This window comes from Hemitrygon akajei, chromosome 29 (genome assembly GCF_048418815.1).
Source record: "Hemitrygon akajei chromosome 29, sHemAka1.3, whole genome shotgun sequence".
Classification (NCBI taxonomy): Eukaryota; Metazoa; Chordata; class Chondrichthyes; order Myliobatiformes; family Dasyatidae; genus Hemitrygon; species Hemitrygon akajei.
The window spans coordinates 24,979,750-24,999,618 of record NC_133152.1 but is presented as its reverse complement, the minus strand read 5'-3'; the positions used below and the strand labels follow the sequence as shown (position 1 = coordinate 24,999,618).

The following is a 19,869-nucleotide window of genomic DNA, read 5'->3' as shown; positions in this document are numbered from 1 at the left end:
TTATAATTAAAATTGTCATTGGCAGGAGCAGAACAATACTTGAAGATAATCAATCTACAGGAAAAGTAGATTTCAATCCCGATCCTAACTTTGAAAAAGTAATTAGAACAATGGAATTAGTTGAGCTATTAATCATTCAATTATCAGAGACTCAAAAATAAGCTTTTATTTCCTCCTGTAGCCAATGGGAATCTTTAAACACAGCCCGCTCTTCACCCACTTGCTTCAGTTTCTCATTTAATTTACATTTATGAATCTAAAAGCCATGTGACAGTAAGAATAAATGATTCTTTCAAAGCCTTTGTTCTCACCTTGATTTTGCTCCCTACAGGGCATATATCGTACAAGCACCAAACCGACTAACAGCACTGCCACCATGATGACAAATATGAAAAATAAGTTGGCTTTCACTGAAAATAAAGAGAAAAAAGCAACATGACATGAAAGGATGGTGTTTTGATTTCAACATTTCAAAACATTCATTATTAATGCCACTGAGGCAATAAACATTGAAATTTTGCTTACCACATGGGGTTGAAGCATCATAGCACAGAAAAAGGCTCTATACCCATACCATATTTTGCCCATCCAGACTAATCTCATTTGTTTGAATAACATCTATATGTTTGAATAACATCTATGTGTTGCCTGCCCCGTCTTAAAAGTAATGATTGTATCTGACCCAGTGGTGTAGGGGCTAGCACAACCCTATTACAGTGCTAGTGACTCGTGGTCAACTCCACTGCTACCTGTACGTTCTCCCCATGACCACATGTTCTCCAGTTTTCACCCACATTGGTCACTTTGGTGTACTTGGGCAGTGCAGGTCTTTGAGCCAGAAGGTCTTTTATTATGCTGTATTTCTAAATAAAGAAATAACTGAATAAAATAGGCTGGCAGCAAGTTCCAGACACCACTCTCTTCATATCTGTGTTAAAAAAATTTCTCCTTAAATCCATTTTAAAGCTCCTTCCTCTCAGCCTGAACTTATGCTCCCTTGTTTATGCTATCCTATCATGGGGAAAAATACTGTAAATCTACCCTTTCAATGTGTCATGTAATTTTATTTACCTCCATCAGACTATCTCAGCCTACTTTACTCCAGGGGAAAAAATATCCCAACCTATCTAATCTCTCCCTATTACTAAAGACCTCCAAGCCAGGGAGTATCTTGGTCAACATCCTCTGCACACTTTCCATTGCAATCACGTCTTTCCTCTAGAGTGGCGATCAGAACTGCATCTCATACTCCAAGACCAGCTTAACCAGTGTTTCGTAAATTTGCAACATAATGTCCAGACTTTTATATTCTGTGCCCTAAAGCACTCCATAAACCTCCTTCACTACCCTATACAATGCTTTCAGGAAACTATGAACTTGAAGGCCAAGAACCCTGCGCTCATCAACGTTCCTCAGTGCTCTGCCATTTACCCCGACCTGATTTCCCCAAAAAGTGCACCTCGCACTTGTTGGGATTAAACTCCACCCATGTGCTGTAGACCTTGGCAATAATCTTATTTTCTGTAACACCACCAACTATTGTATCATACCAACATACTCCCTACATTTTTGTCTAAGTCGTTAAGTCTCGATAGACCATGGGTTTGCACCTTGGAAAGTTTCCAGGTTGCAAGCCTGGGCAAGGTTTTTTTTAAAATGGAAAAAAGGCAGTTGCCTAAGCTGCAAGTCTCCCCTCTCCACGCCACCGATGTTGTCCAAGGGAAGGGCATTAGGGCCCATACAGCTTGGCACCGGTGTCATTGCAGAGCAATGTGTGGTTAAGTGCCTTGCTCAAGGACACAACACGCAAGCCTCAGCCAAGGCTCGAGCTAGTGACCTTCAGATAACTAGACGAATGCCTTAACCACTTGGCCATGCGCCAACATGGTTAATATGTATCACAAATGGTATGGGTCACAGATACTGAACCTGTGGTCACATTAAAAGGCCTAGGTAATTGCAGAATGGTAGAATTTATACGTCAAAGGAGGAGCAATCACCCTAGTGTATCCATGCCTTTCAAAACAGTGTTACATAAATTAATCCCACCTCCCAGCTCTTTCCCACATTTTGCTTCAATACCTTCGGTTCTTTGTGACATGGTAAAAAAAAACATGATGGGAAATAGTGTTTAAGGACAAGTTATTAAATCTTACCTGGCATTGTTACTGAATCATCTGCTGTTGTTGAAACAACTGTTGTCATTTTTAGCAACGTCGTACTGACTGTGGTCTCAGGGGTAGAGAGCCTCTCTTTGCTGGTGGTGGTTGGATTAGACTCAAATGAACCGCATACCGAATCCTTCGTTGCTGATCCGTGCTGAAGTATCACATTGCACCTGCGCAGAAGTGAAAATGCATCTATTGTGTGAATGGATGAATGATCTTTATTGTCATTATACATAGGTACAATGAAACTCTGTTTGGCTTCCTCTCAGGCAATTAAATAAAGTTGTAGATAAAAACAAGACAGTAACAGAAAAACAGTATTAAATAGATAAGTTGCAGCAGCACCAGAATATCACAGTAATGCACAAAGTGCTGTTAGTGTAAGTATTCGAGTACGCATGGCTAATCGATGAGATTTGATGCTATGTGCTTCCGATGTGTAATGCATTTAAAAAACGTTACTTCAAAAGGTTCAGAGTTTCATTTATTATCAAGGTATGTATGCAGTATACAACTCTGAGATTTGTCTTCTCCAGATAGCCATGAGACAAAGAAAACTATGGAAGTCATTCAAAGAAAAATATCAAATCCCCCACCCCCACACAAAAAAAACTTACAAATTGCACCAAGTTAAATTGTGTAAAGGCAAAAAGATCTATGATAAACATCGTATTGACAGTGACAAAAGGTTAATCATGTCACTGCAACCTGTGACTAAAGGTATAAAACTATAAAGACATTAAAATAACGTAAGGTCAGAGTGCCCACACTGTCACTGACCAGTTACTTTCCTATCATAGAATCAAACAGGAATGTCATATTAGACATGTTGAGAGCTGCCAGGGTAGAGGTTGGTCAGTGACAATAGTAAAACACAACAGATTACATAGCTGCTGGAAATACAGAGTAACACAAATGTATCCTTCCCATAGCTGCTGCTTGACTTGCTGAGTTCCCCAACATTTTGATTGTGTTACAGAACATAGAACAATACAGCACAGTACAGGCCCTTCGGCCCACCATGTTGTGCCGACCCTTAAACCCTGCCTCCCATATAACCCCCCACCTTAAATTCCTCCATATACCTGTCTAGTAGTCTCTTAAACTTCACTAGTGTATCTGCCTCTACCACTGACTCAGGCAGTGCATTCCACGCACCAACCACTCCCTGAGTGAAAAACCTTCCTCTAATATCCCCCTTGAACTTTCCATCCCTTACCTTAAAGCCATGTCCTCTTGTATTGAGCAGTGGTGCCCTGGGAAAGAGGCGCTGGCTGTCCACTCTATCTATTCCTCTTAATATCTTGTGTACCTCTATCATAACACAAAAATACAACTGCAGATGCTGTGGCTCAAAGAATACGTACACAATGCTGGAAGAACACAGCAGGTCAGGTAGCATCCGTGAGAAAAGAGTAGCCAACGTTTCGGGCTACTGAAGGGTTTTGGCGGAAATGTCGACTGTACTTTTTTCCATTTTTTTCAAGAATGACCCATTCCTGATGAAGGATCTCGGCCCGAAACGTTGGCTACTCTTTTCTCACAGATGCTGCCTGACCTGCTGAGTTCTTCCAGTGTTGTGTACGTATTCATACCTCTATCATGTCGCCTCTCATCCTCCTCCTCTCCAGAGAGTAAAGCCCTAGCTCCCTTAATCTCTGATCATAATGCATACTCTCTAAACCAGGCAGCATCCTGGTAAATCTCCTCTACCCTTTCCAATGCTTCCACATCCTTCCTATAGTGAGGCGACCAGAACTGGACACAGTACTCCAAGTGTGGCCTAACCAGAGTTTTATAGAGCTGCATCATTACCCCGTGACTCTTAAACTCTATCCCTTGACCTATGAAAGCTAACACTCCATAAGCTTTAACTACCCTATCTACCTATGAGGCAACTTTCAGGGATCTGTGGACACGTACCCCCAGATCCCTCTGCTCCTCCACACTTCCAAGTATCCTGCCATTTACTTTGTACTCTGCCTTGGAGTTTGTCATCACCTGACACTTCTCTGGGTTGAACTTCATCTGCCACTTCTCAGCCCACTTCTGCATCCTATCAATGTCTCCCTGCAATCAGTGACAATGTTGGTCCTTTAACATCTAAATGTACCTGTTGCATTGGCTTTCTCTTCACAGGATCTAGTTTCTGCACTGAGCAAGAGGAAGGGGCAACCCTGCACCCATATGAAAGGACATAGAACACACACAAAATGCTGGAGGAACTCAGCAGGCCAAGCAGTGTCTATGGAAAAAAGTACAGTTGACGTTTCCGCCGAAACCCTTCAGCAGGGCTGGAGAAAAAAAAGCTGAGGAGTAGATTTGAAAGGTTGAGGGGAGAAGGGAGAGAGAAGCACCAGGTGGTAGGTGAAACATGGAGGGGGAGGGATGAAGTAAAGAGCTATGAAGTTCATAGGTGAAAAGGACAGAAGGCCATGGAAGAAAGAAAAAAGGGGGGAGGGTCACCAGAAGGAAGTGATAGGCAGGCAAGGAGATAAGGTGAGGGAGGGAAAAGGAGATACGAAATGGTGAAGGGGGTGGCATTACCAGAAGTTTGAGAAATTGATGCTCATGCCATCAGGTTGGAGGCTACACAAAGGGAATACAAGGTGTTGTTCCTCCAACCAATGTGTGGCCTCATCACAACAGTGGAGGAGGCCTGCTGAGTTAGAAACATAGAAAACCTACAGCACAGTACAGGCTCTTCAGCTCACAAAGCTGTGCTGAACATGTCCCTGCCTTAGAAATTATTAGGCTTACCCATAGCCCTCTATTTTTCTAAGCTCCATGTACCTATCCAAAAGTCTCTTAAAAAACCCTATCGTATCCACCCCCACCACCGTTGCCGGCAGTCCATTCCACTTACTCACCACTCTTTGTGTAAAAAACTTACCCTTGACATCTCCTCTGTCCCTACTCCCCAGCACCTTAAACCTGTGTCCTCTTGTGGCAACCATTTCAGACCTAGGAAAAAGCCTCTGACTATCCACACGATCAATGCCTCTCATTATCTTACACACCTCTATCAGGGGTCACCTCTCACCCTTCGTCACTCCAAGGAGAAATGGCCGAGTTCACTCAACCTATTCTCATAAGGCATGTTCCCCAATCCAGGCAACATCCTTGTAAATCTCCTCTGCACCCTTTCTATGGCTTCCACATCCTTCCTGTAGTGAGGCGACCAGAACTGAGCACAGTACTCCAAGTGGGGTCTGACCAGGGTCCTATATAGCTGCAACATTACCTCTTGGCTCCTAAACTCAATCCCACGATTGAAGGCCAATACACCGTATGCCTTCTTAACCACAGAGTCAATCTGCGCAGCTGCTTTGAGTGTCCTTTGGACTCGGACCCCAAGATCCCTCTGATCCTCCACACAGCCAAGAGTCTTACCATTAATACTATATTCTGCCGTCATATTTCCTCCAGCATTTTGTGTGTGTTGCTCAAATTTCCAGCATCTGCTGACTTACTCTTGTTTGTGAAGGACACACTGTTGTATCGGATTGCTCAATTCTAGGATTAGGCTGTTTATTTATTATTTTCTTTGCGGTTTTAACAATTAATTATCTGTTTGTATTTTATATAATAACTTTCTACAACTGATTGCTTACAATGATTCCTAGTGGTTACAGTGTGCATATAACAATTTAATATGCCTCTAGCGGCTATACAGAGTGTAACTGTGGATGCTTCTTTGTTCTGCATTAAATGAATAAGTGTTTTCTCATTGATTAATTTTTATCTGTAGATTGGAAAGGACTTTTCCCTTATCTCAGTAGTATAAAATAGCTGTTTGTACTTATTTAAGCAACACACACAATGTGCTGGAGTAACTCAGCAGGACAGGCACCATTTATGGAAAAGAGTACAGACGTTTCGAGCCGAGACCCTTCACCAGGACTGGGAAGAAAAGATGAGGAGGCAGAGTTAGAAACTGGGGCAGGGGAGGGAGAACCACAAGGTAACAGGATAAACTGGGAAAGGGGGGGGGGAGGGTTGAGGTAAAGATCTGTGAAGTTGATTAGTGAAAGAGAAACAGGGCTGGAGAAAGGGGAATTTGATAGGAGAGGACAGAGGCCATGGAAGAAGGAAAAGGGGGAGGAGCACCAGAGAGAGGTGATAGCTGGGTAAGGAGATAAGGTGAAAGAGTGGAATGGGGAATGGTGAAGGAGGGGAGGGGGGAGCTTTACCAGAAGTTCAAGAAATCGATGCTCATGCCATCAGGTTGGAGCCTACCCAGATGGAACTCAAGGAGTTGCTCCTCCCAGTGTGGCCTCTTGTATCTTGGGGAGACCCGACGCAGATTGGGAGACTGCTTTGTCGAGCATCCACGGTTTCACCGCCAAAAAAAGTGGGATCTCCCAGTGGCCATCCAGTTTAATTCCACTTCCCATTCCAACACATCAGTCTATGGCCTCCTCTATTGTCACCTTATCTCCTTACCTGCCCATCACCTCCCTCTGGTCCTCCTCCCCTTTTTCCTTCTTCTATGGCCTTCTGTCCTCTCCTATCAGACTCTCTCTGACGAAGTGTCAGGAATAAGGTGGATGAGCTTGAAGCCCAGGTGTGAATGGGTAACTATGATGTTGTTGGGATAACGGAGACATGGCTGCAGGGAGATCAGACCTGGGAAATGAATGTACAAGGGTATACGTGCTATCGTAGGGACAGAAATGTGGGCAGAGGGGGTGGGGTGGCCCTGTTGGTGAGGAATGAGATTCAGTCCTTTGCAAGGGGGGACATAGGGTCAGGAGAAGTAGAGTCTGTGTGGATAGAACTGAGGAACAGTAAGGGCAAAAGGACCCAAATGGGTGTTGTCTACAGGCCACCAAACAGTAGCATGGATATTGGGTGCAAGTTGAATAGGGAGTTAACATTGGCATGTGGCAAAGGTAATGTCGCAGTAGTTATGGGGGATTTCAACATGCAGGTGAACTGGGAGAATCAGGTTGGTGCTGGACCACAGGATAGGGAGTTTGTAGAGTGCCTACGGGATGCATTCTTGGAACAGCTTGTACGAGAGCCGACCAGGGACAAGACTATTCTGGATTTAGTGTTATGTAATGAACAGGATTTGATAAGCGATCTCGCAGTAAAGGAGCCATTAGGAGGTAGTGATCACAATATGATAAGCTTTTATCTGCAATTTGAGAAGGATAAGGGCAGCTCGGAGGTGTCAGTGTTGCAGATGAACAGGGGAAACTATGGAGCCATGAGGGAGGAGCTGGCCAAAGTTGACTGGACGGATAGCCTAGCAGAAAAGACAGTGGAACAGCAATGGCAGGTATTCTTGGGAATAATGCACAAGGTGCAAAATCAGTTCATCCTCCAGAGAAGGAAGGATTCAAAGGGGGGAAAGGGGCCTCAGTGGTTGACAAAGGAAGTCAGAGACTGCATAGCATTAAAAAAAAGGAAATATGACAGAGCTAAGGTGAGTGGGAGGACAGATGATTGGGAAGTTTTTAAGGAACAACAGAACTTAACTAAAAAGGCAATACGGGGAGAAAAAATGAGGTACGAACGCAAGCTAGCCAGGAATATAAAGGAAGATAGCAAAAGCTTTTTTTAGGTATGTGAAGAGAAAGAAGATAGTTAAGAACAATGTTGGGCCCTTGAAGAATGAATTGAGTGAAATTGTTATGGGAAACAGAGAAATGGCAGAAGAATTTAATGAGTACTTTAGATCTGTTTTCACTAAGGAAGACACAAGCAATCTCCCAGATGTATGGATGGGCCAAGGACATAGGGTAACAGAGGAAATGAAACAGATTGCCATTCGGAAGGAAACAGTGATGAGAAGACTGATGGGACTGAAGGCTGACAAATCCCCAGGTCCAGATGGTCTGCACCCTAGGGTACTAAAGGAGGTGGCCCTGGAAATTGCGGATGCATTGGTAATCATTTTCCAATGTTCCTTAGATTCAGGATCAGTTCCTGAGGATTGGAGAATGGCTAATGTTATCCCACTTTTTAAGAAAGGAGGGAGGGAGAAAACAGAGAACTATCAACCTGTCAGCCTGACATCGGTGGTGGGGAAGATGCTAGAGTCCATTATTAAGGATGAAATAGTGGCATATCTAGATAGCAGTGATAGGATTGGGCCGAGCCAGCATGGATTTACCAAGGGTAAATCATGCTTGACTAATCTGTTGGAGTTTTTCGAGGATGTAACCAGGAAGTTAGACGGGGGAGATCCAGTGGATGTAGTGTACCTCAATTTTCAGAAGGCATTTGATAAGTTCCCACATAGGAGATTGGTGGGTAAAATCAGAGCTCATGGCATTGGGGGGAAGATATTGACATGGATTGAAAACGAGTTGGCAGATAGAAAGCAAAGGGTAACGGTGAATGGGTGTTTCTCGGAATGGCAGGTGGTGACTAGTGGGGTGCCACAGGGCTCAGTATTGGGACCACAGCTGTTTACCATTTACATCAACGATTTAGATGAATGCATTGAAAATAACATCAGCAAATTTGCTGATGATACTAAGCTGGGTGGCAGTGTGACATGTGATGAGGATGTTAGGAGAATTCAGGGTGACTTGGATAGGCTGGGTGAGTGGGCAGATACTTGGCAGATGGCATTTAATGTGAATAAGTGTGAGGTTATCCACTTTGGGAGTAAGAACAGGAAGGCAGATTATTATCTGAACGGTGTAGAGTTGGGTAAGAGAGTAATACAAAGAGATCTAGGAGTCCTTGTTCATCAGTCACTGAAAGTGAATGAGCAAGTGCAGCAGGCAGTGAAGAAGGCTAATAGAATGTTGGCCTTTATTACAAAGGGAATTGAGTACAAGAGCAAGGAAATCCTCTTGCATTTGTACAGAGCCCTGGTGAGACCACACCTGGAGTATTGTGTACAGTTTTGGTCTCCAGGGTTAAGGAAGGACATCCTGGCTGTAGAGGAAGTGCAGCGTAGATTCACGAGGTTAATTCCTGGGATGTCTCGACCGTCTTACGCAGAGAGGTTAGAGAGACTGGGCTTGTACACGCTGGAATTAAGGAGCTTGAGAGGGGATCTGATTGAAACATATAAGATTATTAAGGGATTGGACAAGATAGAGGCAGGAAATATGTTCCAGATGCTGGGAGAGTCCAGTACCAGAGGGCATGGTTTGAGAATAAGGGGTAGGTCATTTAGGACAGAGTTAAGGAAAAACTTCTTCTCCCAGAGAGTTGTGGGGGTCTGGAATGCACTGCCTTGGAAGGTAGTGGAGGCCAATTCTCTGGATGCTTTCAAGAAGGAGCTAGATAGGTATCTTATGGATAGGAGAATCAAGGGATATGGGGACAAGGCAGGAACCGGGTATTGATAGGAATTGATCAGCCATGATCTCAAAATGGCGGTGCAGGCTCGAAGGGCCAAATGGTCTACTTCTGCACCTACTGTCTATTGTCTCTTTCTCCAGCCCTGTATCTCTTTCACCAATCAACTTCCCAGCTCTTTACTTCACCCCTTCTTCCCATTTCACCTATCACCTTGTGGTTCTTCCTCCCCTCCTCCCACTTTCTTACTCTGGCTCCTCATCTTTATTTCCAGTCCAGATGAAGGGTCTCGCCCCGAAACGTCGACAGTTTACTCTTTTCCATAGATGCTGCCTGGCCTGCTGAGTTCCTCCAGTGTTTTGTTGCTTGGATTTCCAGCATCCGCAGATTTTCTCTTTCCTTTTCCTGTCACTGAGCGTTTAAGTTTTTTTCTGTTCTAACAACTCTTAATAAAACGATCTTGAAGCAACAAGTTTTGTGCCTCGTTCCTGACTTCTTAAAAAAAAACTTTGGATTAAAACACCAAAATCCATCAACGCTGCAGGGAATTGAATATAAACCCATTCCAAGTTACAGCTACCTTGTCCAAGGTTTGCATGATTTGGTTCCTTTTTCGTCTGAATAAGATCCTTCTGGACATGGTTCACAAGTATAGATGTCATCTACAAATTGAACAGTATAAATGAAACTAGTCAGTTAACTGAAGAGATCATGGTAACTGTAAACAGATAATTTTATAGCCACTAGTAAGCAAATCTACTCTCATCAAAAAATCTGCAAAGAACCTTTCATTCTGAAGAACTACGTAGTTAAATCTTTACCTACACAGGATTTTACTTACACGGAAGCCTCACCACAGAACCAGTTGTAAAGTGGTTGGCTTACATCTCACCCAAGGAAACGAGGTTGTCGTTTTTTTGAGGTCTGTTAGCTCAGCCCAAGAGCAACGCACACAGTAACAGCCAGATAACATTCAAGCTTTGGCCTTTGTGTCTCAGATTGTAACCTTCTTCAAAAAGAAAACATCTAACCCCCTACCCTTGACATTCAATGGTGTTCCCTCCCATCAACATCCACTTGAGCAACCAGGCCAGCCACAACAGAAAATCAAAGCAACTAACACAAAATGCTGGAGGAACTCAGCAGCATCTGTGGAGGAGAATGAAGAGTCAATGTTCTGGGCTGAGACCCTTTATCAGGACTGGAAAGGAAGGGGGAAGAGGGCAGAATATGAAGTTGGATGGAGCTGGAAGTCTACAAGCCAGAAGGTGATTGGTGAAGCTGGGTGAGGAGAAAGATAGATGGCAGGAGGAGAGTAGGTGAAGTGAGAAGCTGGGAGGTGATAGGTGGAAGAAGTAAAGGACTGAAGAAGAAGGAATCTGATAAGAAGGGAGACTGGACAATGGGAGAAAGGGAAGGAGGAAGGGGAAGGTGAAGAGAAGGGGTAAGAGGGGAGCCAGAATAGGGAATAGGAAAACAGGGAAGGGGGGTGGCAAGAGAAATGACTAGAAGTTAGAGAAATTGACGCTCATACCATCGGGTTGGAGGCTACCCAGACAGAATATGAGGTGTTGCTCCTCCAACCTGAGAGCGGCCTCATCACGGCGGTAGAGGAGGCTATGGATCGACATGTAAGAATGCAAATAGTGGAATTAAAATGGTTTTCCAGTGGGAAATCCTGCCTGTTGCGGATGGAGCAAAGCTGCTTGGAAAAGCAGTCCCCCAATCTATATCGGGCTTCATTGGGAATACTGGATACAGATGATTTCGACAGACCCACAGGTGAAGTGCTGGGTATCAGAAGATATGCCACTCACTTCTTGATACAATAAGACTTTTCCACCATGTCAAGAATGTGGTATAACACTCATTTGCTGGATGAATGTAGCTTCAATAAATCTGAAGAAAGTCAGCTTCATCCAGGACAATGCAGCCTCTTTGACCAGCAAACCACTGATTACGCTAACAATTCATTCCTGCCATCACCAGGACACAGTGACTTCAGTGTTTACCATCTACAAAAAAGCACTTTAACTATTGCAACAGCACTTCCCAAAAGCATGACCTCTACTGCCCAGAAGGGTAAAGAAGGCAACCACATAGGAGGTTCTGTCTCGAAGTTGTGCTCTGCCTTGAGTTGGAAATATATCCCTGAGGCTACATCCTGAAGCCATGGTCAAGCCACAGCATAGGAGTATCTTCACCATCAGGTTTCCAGTGATTCAAGACGTTGGCTCACCGCTACCTTTGCAAGAGCAATTAGACTAATGAGGGATGGGCAGCAACTGCTGCTGTTGCCAGTGGTTCCCAGATCACACAAACAAAGGAAATTCACTGTAATGTTATCTTGAACTGTTTGTTGAAATAGGCCAAGTGGGACTAGCATAGATGGGCATCTTGGTTGGAATAGACAAGCTGGGCTGATGGGCCTGTTTTCATGCAGCATTACACTATGGCTCCACAAATGTTTATAGTTTTGTACCTGATTTTAATTGCTCTCCTTTGTCACATATTTTGAAACATTTTCCATTCCCATCTGAAGAGTAACCTGGCCGACAGGTGCATTTGGTATTGGCTGTGCTGCTGCATTTATGTTCAATTTGAAAACCATGTTCTGGATTGGAAACAGGAAGCATTTCATAAAATGATCTGTTATTACAAAGTGACCAGCACACATTTTGTATGCTACGGTTTTTAAATAATAATTGGAAACACACTACAACACACTCTTATTGGCAGTCAACAACCTTCTGTAAAGAAAGAGACATCACATTTGTAATTCCTTCCAGGTAAGGGATTTTTGATGACATCTCCGGAAATATGAAGTAATCTTATGGGATCCCACTCTGAATGCTGATGAGTGGGAACTTGAAATGAGTTTCCAATTACCTTAGTTAATAAGCTTAAAAGCAAAAAGCAGACTGGTCATTTGAAATTAAAATAGTGAAGACATTAGAGTTAACATTAATTTCCACTTTTGGCAACATCACTAATTCTGTTACTTTCTCCACTGGCTTCCTCATCACAATGCCCGTCCTTTGCCCTTAATAAAAGCTTTGTTAGTGCCACTAAATCAAAGTTGCTCCCCTGCCATTCATCCAGCCTTTCCTTGTCATCTTTATCTGAAGTGATGCAAAGATCAGAGGTGCAGAGAGACTTAGGAATCCTTGTGCAAGACTCCCAGAAGGTTAACTTATAGGTTGAGTCCGTGGTAAAGAAGGCAAATGCAATGTTGGCATTTATTTCAAGGGGAATGGAATATAAAAGCAAGGAGATAATGCAGAGCCTTTATAAGACACTAGTCAGGTCGCACTTGGAGTATTGTCAACAGTTTTGGGTCCCATATCTGAGAAAGGATGTTTCGTCATTGGAGACTGTCCAGAGGAGGTTCATGATGGTGATTCCAGGAATGAAGGGGTTAAAATATGAGGAGTGATTGGCAGCTTTGTGTCTGTAGTCACTGGAATTTAGAAGAATGCAGGAGGGATCTAACTGAAACCTACCGAATGTTGAAAGGACTAGATGGGGTGGATGTGGAGAGGATGTTTCCTATGGTGGGGGTATCCAGAACTAGAGGGCACAGCCTCAAAATTGAGGGGTGACCCTTTAGAACAGAGGTAAGGAGGAATTTTCTTAGCCAGAGAGTAGGAAATATGTGGAGTGCTCTGCCACAGACTGCGGTGGAGGCCAAGTCTGTGGGTCTATTTAAGGCAGAAGTTGACCGTTTCCTGATCGGTCAGGGCATCAAAAGATATGGCAAGAAGGCAGATGTATGGGGTTGACTGGTATCCAGGATCAGCCATGATGGAATGGCAGAGCAGGCTCGATGGGCTGAATGACCTAATTCTGCTCCTATGTCTTATGGTCTAAGTGGACATGTGGCACATGTCTATGACCAAGTAAATGACTGGAAAATGTAATCTCAGAATATTAAATGAATATTTAAATAAAAAAACAAATGCAGATACTGGAATTGGGCATCACAGTGACACAGTGGTTAGCACAACGCTTTACCATACAGACGACCCAAATTCATTTCCTGCCGCTGCATGTAAGGAATTTGTACGTTCTCCCCATGACCACCCTAGTTTCCTTGGGATGTTCTGGTTTCCTCCCACAGTCCAAAGGCTGTTTTTAGGTTAATTGGTCATTGTAAATTGTCCTGTGATTAGGCTAGGGTTAAATCGGAGGATTGCTGGGCAGCACAGTTCGAAGGGCCAGATCTGTATCCCAATAAATAGATAACTAAATACATTTTTAAAAACCTAAGAAAAGGAAGAAGCCTAAGAAACTAAGACGCAGAAAAGAAAGGACATGAAAGAAGAGAAGGCCCATGAGTGCATGAGCTAAGCTGAAGAATGGGATCTGGTTTGATGCAAGAACCACGCCGTCAATGTTGGAAAGTCACTCTGTGTGCAATTTCATGTGATTAAATTAAAAAGTCAATAATTGAGTAATTGTTCTACATAATCCAATTTCAACAGAAAGTAAAACCAAAATTACCATTACATTCTAAAGCCCATTCAGAAAAACAAAACTACTTTTTTTTCATCAAGCTTAATCATAAATTGCATTTCCCCTCTCATCTTAAGCTATTTGCATAAGGAGGAAATATGCCTATCTCCTCAAAAACCCCTTGCACGTCACATTACTTGGGAATCCCACAAGTTCTGACACGCGAGCCTACTAATGAAATCGAGCAGAGGAACTGAGCAGACAGGAAGCATTCTTTAAAAAAAAGTTTGCCATATCAGCAACATTTCTGCTGCCTCGGGTGTTCTCTGCGAGAGGCTTTGGGTGGGTTCCAATCACTGTGCAGATGACAGGGGAGAGGGTTGGGAAGGGTCTTAGAATCATTTTCTAAATCTCCAGCCACAAATTCAGGAGCAGTTACCTAAACACATTGAGGTTAACTGGATGATGACATCAGCAGCCTTGGCTGTACTGGAAATTCCCAGTCCACAGCCTTCCTTGGTTTTTACAGAGCTTTTCGCCTCTGGATAAATGTCATAGAAACATAGAAATCCCACAGCAGAATACATACCCATCGGCCTACAAAGTTGTGCCAAAGGTGTCCCTACCTTAGAAATTACTAGGCTTACCCATAGCCCTCTATTTTTCTAAGCTCCATGTACCAATCCCCAAAAGTCTCTTAAAAGACCCCATCGTATCCGCCTCCACCACTGTTGCCAACAGCGCATTCCATGCACTCACCACTCTCTGCGTAAAAAAACTTACCCCTGACATCTCCTCTGTACCTACTCCCCAGCACCTTAAACCTGTGTCCTCTTGTGGCAACCATTTCAGCCCTGGGAAAAAGCCTCTGACTATCCACACGATCAATGCCTCTCATCATCTTATACACCTCTATCAGGCCACCTCTCATCCTCCATTGCTCCAAGGAGAAAAGGCCGAGTTCACTCAACCTGTTTTCATAAGGCATGCTCCTCAATCCAGTCCAATATATCCTTGTAAATCTCCTCTGCACCCTTTCTATGGCTTCCACATCCTTCCTGTAGTGAGGCACAGGATAGTCCAACAATTTAAGGCCGCTGAGAATCTTCGACCCAACCTGGGATGTGTGGGACAGTTTTGCATCTGCACAGAGAGTGATAGTTCTTTGGAAGGTGAGAGAGGAAGCAGATACTATGGTTGTGTTCCAGAAGCTTCCAGGTAACCACATAAAGTACTCAGAGAATAGAGGAAGACAGATCATGTGCAGGCAGTTAAAATGTATGATAAATTTCCTCCTGCACCATTAGGAGCATCAGGTGACAACCGTGCTGTTTCTTTAGCGTTTGTCTTTTTTACAAGCCACTGCTAGCTCGACACACAACCCAGCATGGGGGGAACTCGTGCATGGAGCTGGCCAGATTCGAACCCAAGCAGAAAGGACTGATTAAATTTGGCCTCAAGCTCATTGTGGCTGAAGGGCAAGTTCCTGCTGCTGCACTGTTCTACTCTTCTAGGTTCTCACCCTCACTACGTCACACACTATTTCCAATCAATGCCTGTCACTAACCGCTGGTCCCAGTCCCACACTGTGGCCCCAGAACACTATCTACCAACCCTAGCCATGTTTGTGTGTCAGCCCACTGACTGGCATTGGCAATCTATGACCTACTAGGACCCAGAATCCCCCATACTAACTACTCTACGGCTTCTCCAACTTCTGGTAATTGCTCCCCCCCACACCTCTCCTTCACCATTCCCCATTCCTATTTCCCTCTCTCACCTCATCTGCCCATCATCTCCCTCTGGTGCTCCTCTCCCTTCCCTTCCTTTCAATGTCCTCTGCCCTCTCCTATTAGATACCCCCTTCTCCAGCCCTTTACCTCTTTCACCAATCAGCTTCCCAGCTTTTCACTTCACCCCTGCCCCCTCCCAGTTTTCACCTACTACCCAGTACTACTTCCTCCCCTTCACCTGCCGTTTCACTCTGACTTTTCCTCCTCCTTTCCAATCCTGATGAAGGGTCTCAGCCCAAAACGTTGACTGTTCACTCTTTTCCGTAGATTCTGCCTGGCCTGCTGAGTTCCTTCATTGTTTTATGTGTGTTACTCTGGAATGTTATCATTTCTGGGGGTGGTTCTAATTTTTAAGGCATTAACTCAAAATCTGCACAAAGCAACAACAGAACGTCAACCATTCACACAAGTTGTGGTAAAATTTTCACACCCAACGTAGCTAAGGGAAAGGAACAAAGCCCCATTCCATTATTTGGTATCTGGTTGCTCAATAGTAATTATTAAACTCACCTTTAGAACAACCTGTACATGGAGCACAGCCAAAGTGTATATTCCAGGTGTCCGTAAAATGCCCAGTTTGACAACGCTCACAATCTGCCGGATCACCAAAACGTTTACACCGATTTTTCAAGAATTGTCCTGTTTAAAATAAAGTGCATTTTCTGTCAGAGTATGAAAATTTAAAGGTTTGATGTTGAATCGGAAATAAAAAGAACAATAACTGCGCTGGAAATGCTCATCAGAACAAACAGCATCTGCGAAGAAAGAGAAAAGAATTAAAGCTTCTGTACAACAGCCATATACATACATCAGGTGGGGAGAGTTGAAAAGCAGAGGTAATTGAAGATAAAGAAGATGCCAAGGATGGTGGAGAGAACAGGGGGGTGGGGGAGTGAATAAAGGACAAAAGAAAAATATTTCAATGGAATACCAAAGAAACATCTAGAAAAAGTGATGATGTTGTGTGGCAAAACAAGGCAGATTTGAAGGAATAAAAGAGACCAGGTACAAGATTCATAGAGCTATAAATGGAAGGAATGCAAAAAGAGACACAGCTGATAGAAAATTTACCCTTTCACACCTGCAAAATTCATATATCTCCTGACTCTCTTCATGTCAATAAACCTTGTTCTTCAAATATATCCAATAACTGAGCTTCCACAGGCCTCTTGGGTGGTGAATTCCAAAACTACCACTACCCCATATTAAGAAATTTCTTCTCACCTCAGTCCTAGATGGCCAACTTTGAAATTGGAGGAAATATTGTCTCTGAATTTGCTTTGTCATCCCTTAAGAATTTTCATTATTTCTACAAGATCAGCCCCTTGTTTCTGTAATCTCTAGAGAATATACATAGATTAATCCCTGATCAATCTGGCAAACCCTTCCTCCAATGCATGTTTATCCTTCCTGAAGGATGTACCAGACCTCTGTACAATATTCTAGGTGTGAGTGTATTTATAACCTACAAAGTCATCTTCACTCTTACATTCAGTTTCTGCTGCAGTAAAGGCTATAAATACTGTGTGGCTTTGTAATTGAAATTCTAGCCAGAAGAAAAGGTATCCACCCCTTCAGTTCTTCATTAACAACATGAATGCTGCAATGGGACCCCTCATTGCTCTAAAGCACAGGGAGTACATGCCCATCTTTCACATTATCTTCCTCATAGGACAATCATCTCCTCCCAAGAGTCAATCAAGTGAATCTGTGTAGTTAACTTCCTTCCCATGTACATCCTTCCTTTAACCAGAACAAATAATACTGCAAGTATGGTCTCACTAAAGCCCTTTACAATTCTGCCATTACTTTCTTCCTCTATTAAAAACCAAGTTCAAAGTAAATTTTATTATCAAAGTACCTGTAACACCCTGGGAAAGGTTTCACTGCTAACGTAATGACCTATACGTCACCATATACAACCCCAAGGTTCACTTTCTTGTGGGCATACACAGCAAATCTATAGAATAGTAACTGTAACAGGATCAATGACAGATCACCCAGAGTGCAGAAGATAACAAACTGTGCAAATGCAAATAAATAGCAAGAACATGAGATAATGAAATAAAGAGCCCTTAAAGTGAGATCATTGGTTGTAGGAACATTTCAATGATGGGGCAAGTGAGTGTTGTTACCCCTTTTTATTCAAGAGCCTGGTGGTTGAGGGGTAGTAACAGTTCTGACATAACCTTGACTAGCATGGATGGGCTGAAGGGGTCTCTTTTCGTGCTGTGTATCACTGACGCCATGCTTGTTGTATCTACAGGCAATCTTTGTGTACTGATTTTCCTGACATTTACTATTTTCTATTTAAAATTACTATTCTAATTTTAATCCTACCAAAATTACAATTCCACCCACCAGCTTCTTGCTGTTTCATCTAACCCACTTCTTACTCTTTGCAGACTTTTGAGTTCTTATGAATCATTTTCCTGCCTAACCACATCATAAGCAAATCAGGGTAGGCTATAATTGCCCCCATCACTATGTCAGTCCTATAGATTTTATATGGCAATATTTTAGATCAATGGATCAATGGGAATTAATGGGATTAATGTAATGATTAGCACACACATAGTGGTTATTTAATTAGATAAACCTGCTCATTAATGGAAATATCCAATCAGCCAATCACATGGTAGCAACTCAATGCATAAAAGCATGCAGACATGGTCAGGAGGTTCAGTTGTTGTTCAGACCAAACATCAGAATGGGGAAGAAATGTGATCTAAGTGACTCTGACTGTGGAATGATCATTGGTGCCAGGCGGTTTCAGTATCTCAGAAACTGCTGACCCCCTGGGATTTTTTCCACGTACAACTGTCTCTACAGCAGGGCTTCCCAACCTTTTTTATGCCATGCAGCCTTACCATTAATCATGGGAACCCCTGCTTAAGAGTTTGCAGAGCATGATCTGAGAGGAAAAAAAAACATCCAGTGAGCGGGAGTTTTGAGCAACTTGTTAATGAGCGAGGTCAGAGGAGAGTGGCCAGACTGGTTCAAGCTGACAGGAAGGCAACAGTAACTTAAATAACCACACATTACAACAGTGGTGGGCAGAAGAGCATCTCTGAATGCACAACCCTTTGAACTTTGAAGGGAGTGGGCTACAACAGAAGACCACTCAGTGTATTAGGTACAGTAGCTAATAAAATGGCCACTTAGCACATATGGATGTTTGAACTTTGGCACAAATTCAGTGGGGCTGAAGAACTTGTTTCTGCATCATATCATTTTACAGCTCCACAGCTCAGAACCGTTTCAATGCCCAACGCTACATACAAATTTAAGGGTTCCTGCAGAACCTGATCAAACCTCAATATTCCCTTGAACAGAAAACCCTACAAAAAGTAATCATATAGCCCAATCTATCACGGGTACATCCCTACCCACCACTGAGCACGTCTGCACAGAGTGGTCTCGCAGGAAAGCAGATTTGATCATCAGGGGTTCCCCACTCCCCCATCATCCAAGACATGCTCTCTTCTCCCTGCTGCCAACAGGGAGAAGGTACAGGAGCCTCGGGACTCACACCACCAGGTTCAGGAATAGTTACTACCCCTCAGCCATCGGGCACTTGAACCAAAGGTGATAACTTCCCTGAATTTCACTTGCCCCATCATTGAAATGTTCCCACAACTGATGGATTCACTTTCAAGGACTCTTCATCTCATGTTCTCGATATTTATTGCTCATCTATTTATTATTATTATTTACTTCTTTTTGTGTTTACACAGTTTTATGTCTTTTGCACACTGGTTAAATGCCCACGTTAGTGCAATCTTCCATTGATTCTATGTTTATTATTCTATATTGGATTTATTGAGGATGCCTGCAAGAAAATGAATCTCAGGGTTGCATATATACACTTTGATAATAAATTTACTTTGAACATATGCACAACCATGAAAGCAAATGAAACAAAACAATGAATAGTTTATATTTAATAGCATCATGTCACGTCTTTTTGAACAACTCAAATCATTTATAGTCAACTAATATCTTTTGAGGCATTGTCATTGTAAACTACTGGAAAAGCGCGCACAGGAATTTCCCCAAACTGCAAATGGATATAGACCGGAAGATATAGTCTTATGATGTGGTTTGAGATATAAATATTAGCATGGACACCTGGCTATCTCTCCCACCCATTGTCAAAATTATGCCATTGGATCTCCAAGATT

General features: G+C 43.1%; 1 protein-coding gene across 1 annotated transcript in view; it reads right to left on the bottom strand.

Moving 5' to 3' along the window:
• LOC140718337 (tumor necrosis factor receptor superfamily member 5-like) overlaps window positions 1-19,869 on the bottom strand; it is a 43,719-nt gene that overhangs the window by 4,101 nt on the left and 19,749 nt on the right. The window contains exons 2-6 of the mRNA XM_073031920.1: window positions 16,196-16,324; window positions 11,920-12,051; window positions 10,018-10,099; window positions 2,157-2,338; window positions 312-410 (exon numbers count right to left, since the gene is read on the bottom strand). Of these exons, the coding sequence (XP_072888021.1) occupies window positions 312-410; window positions 2,157-2,338; window positions 10,018-10,099; window positions 11,920-12,051; window positions 16,196-16,324 (624 nt within the window). The remainder of the gene's footprint in view (window positions 1-311; window positions 411-2,156; window positions 2,339-10,017; window positions 10,100-11,919; window positions 12,052-16,195; window positions 16,325-19,869) is intronic.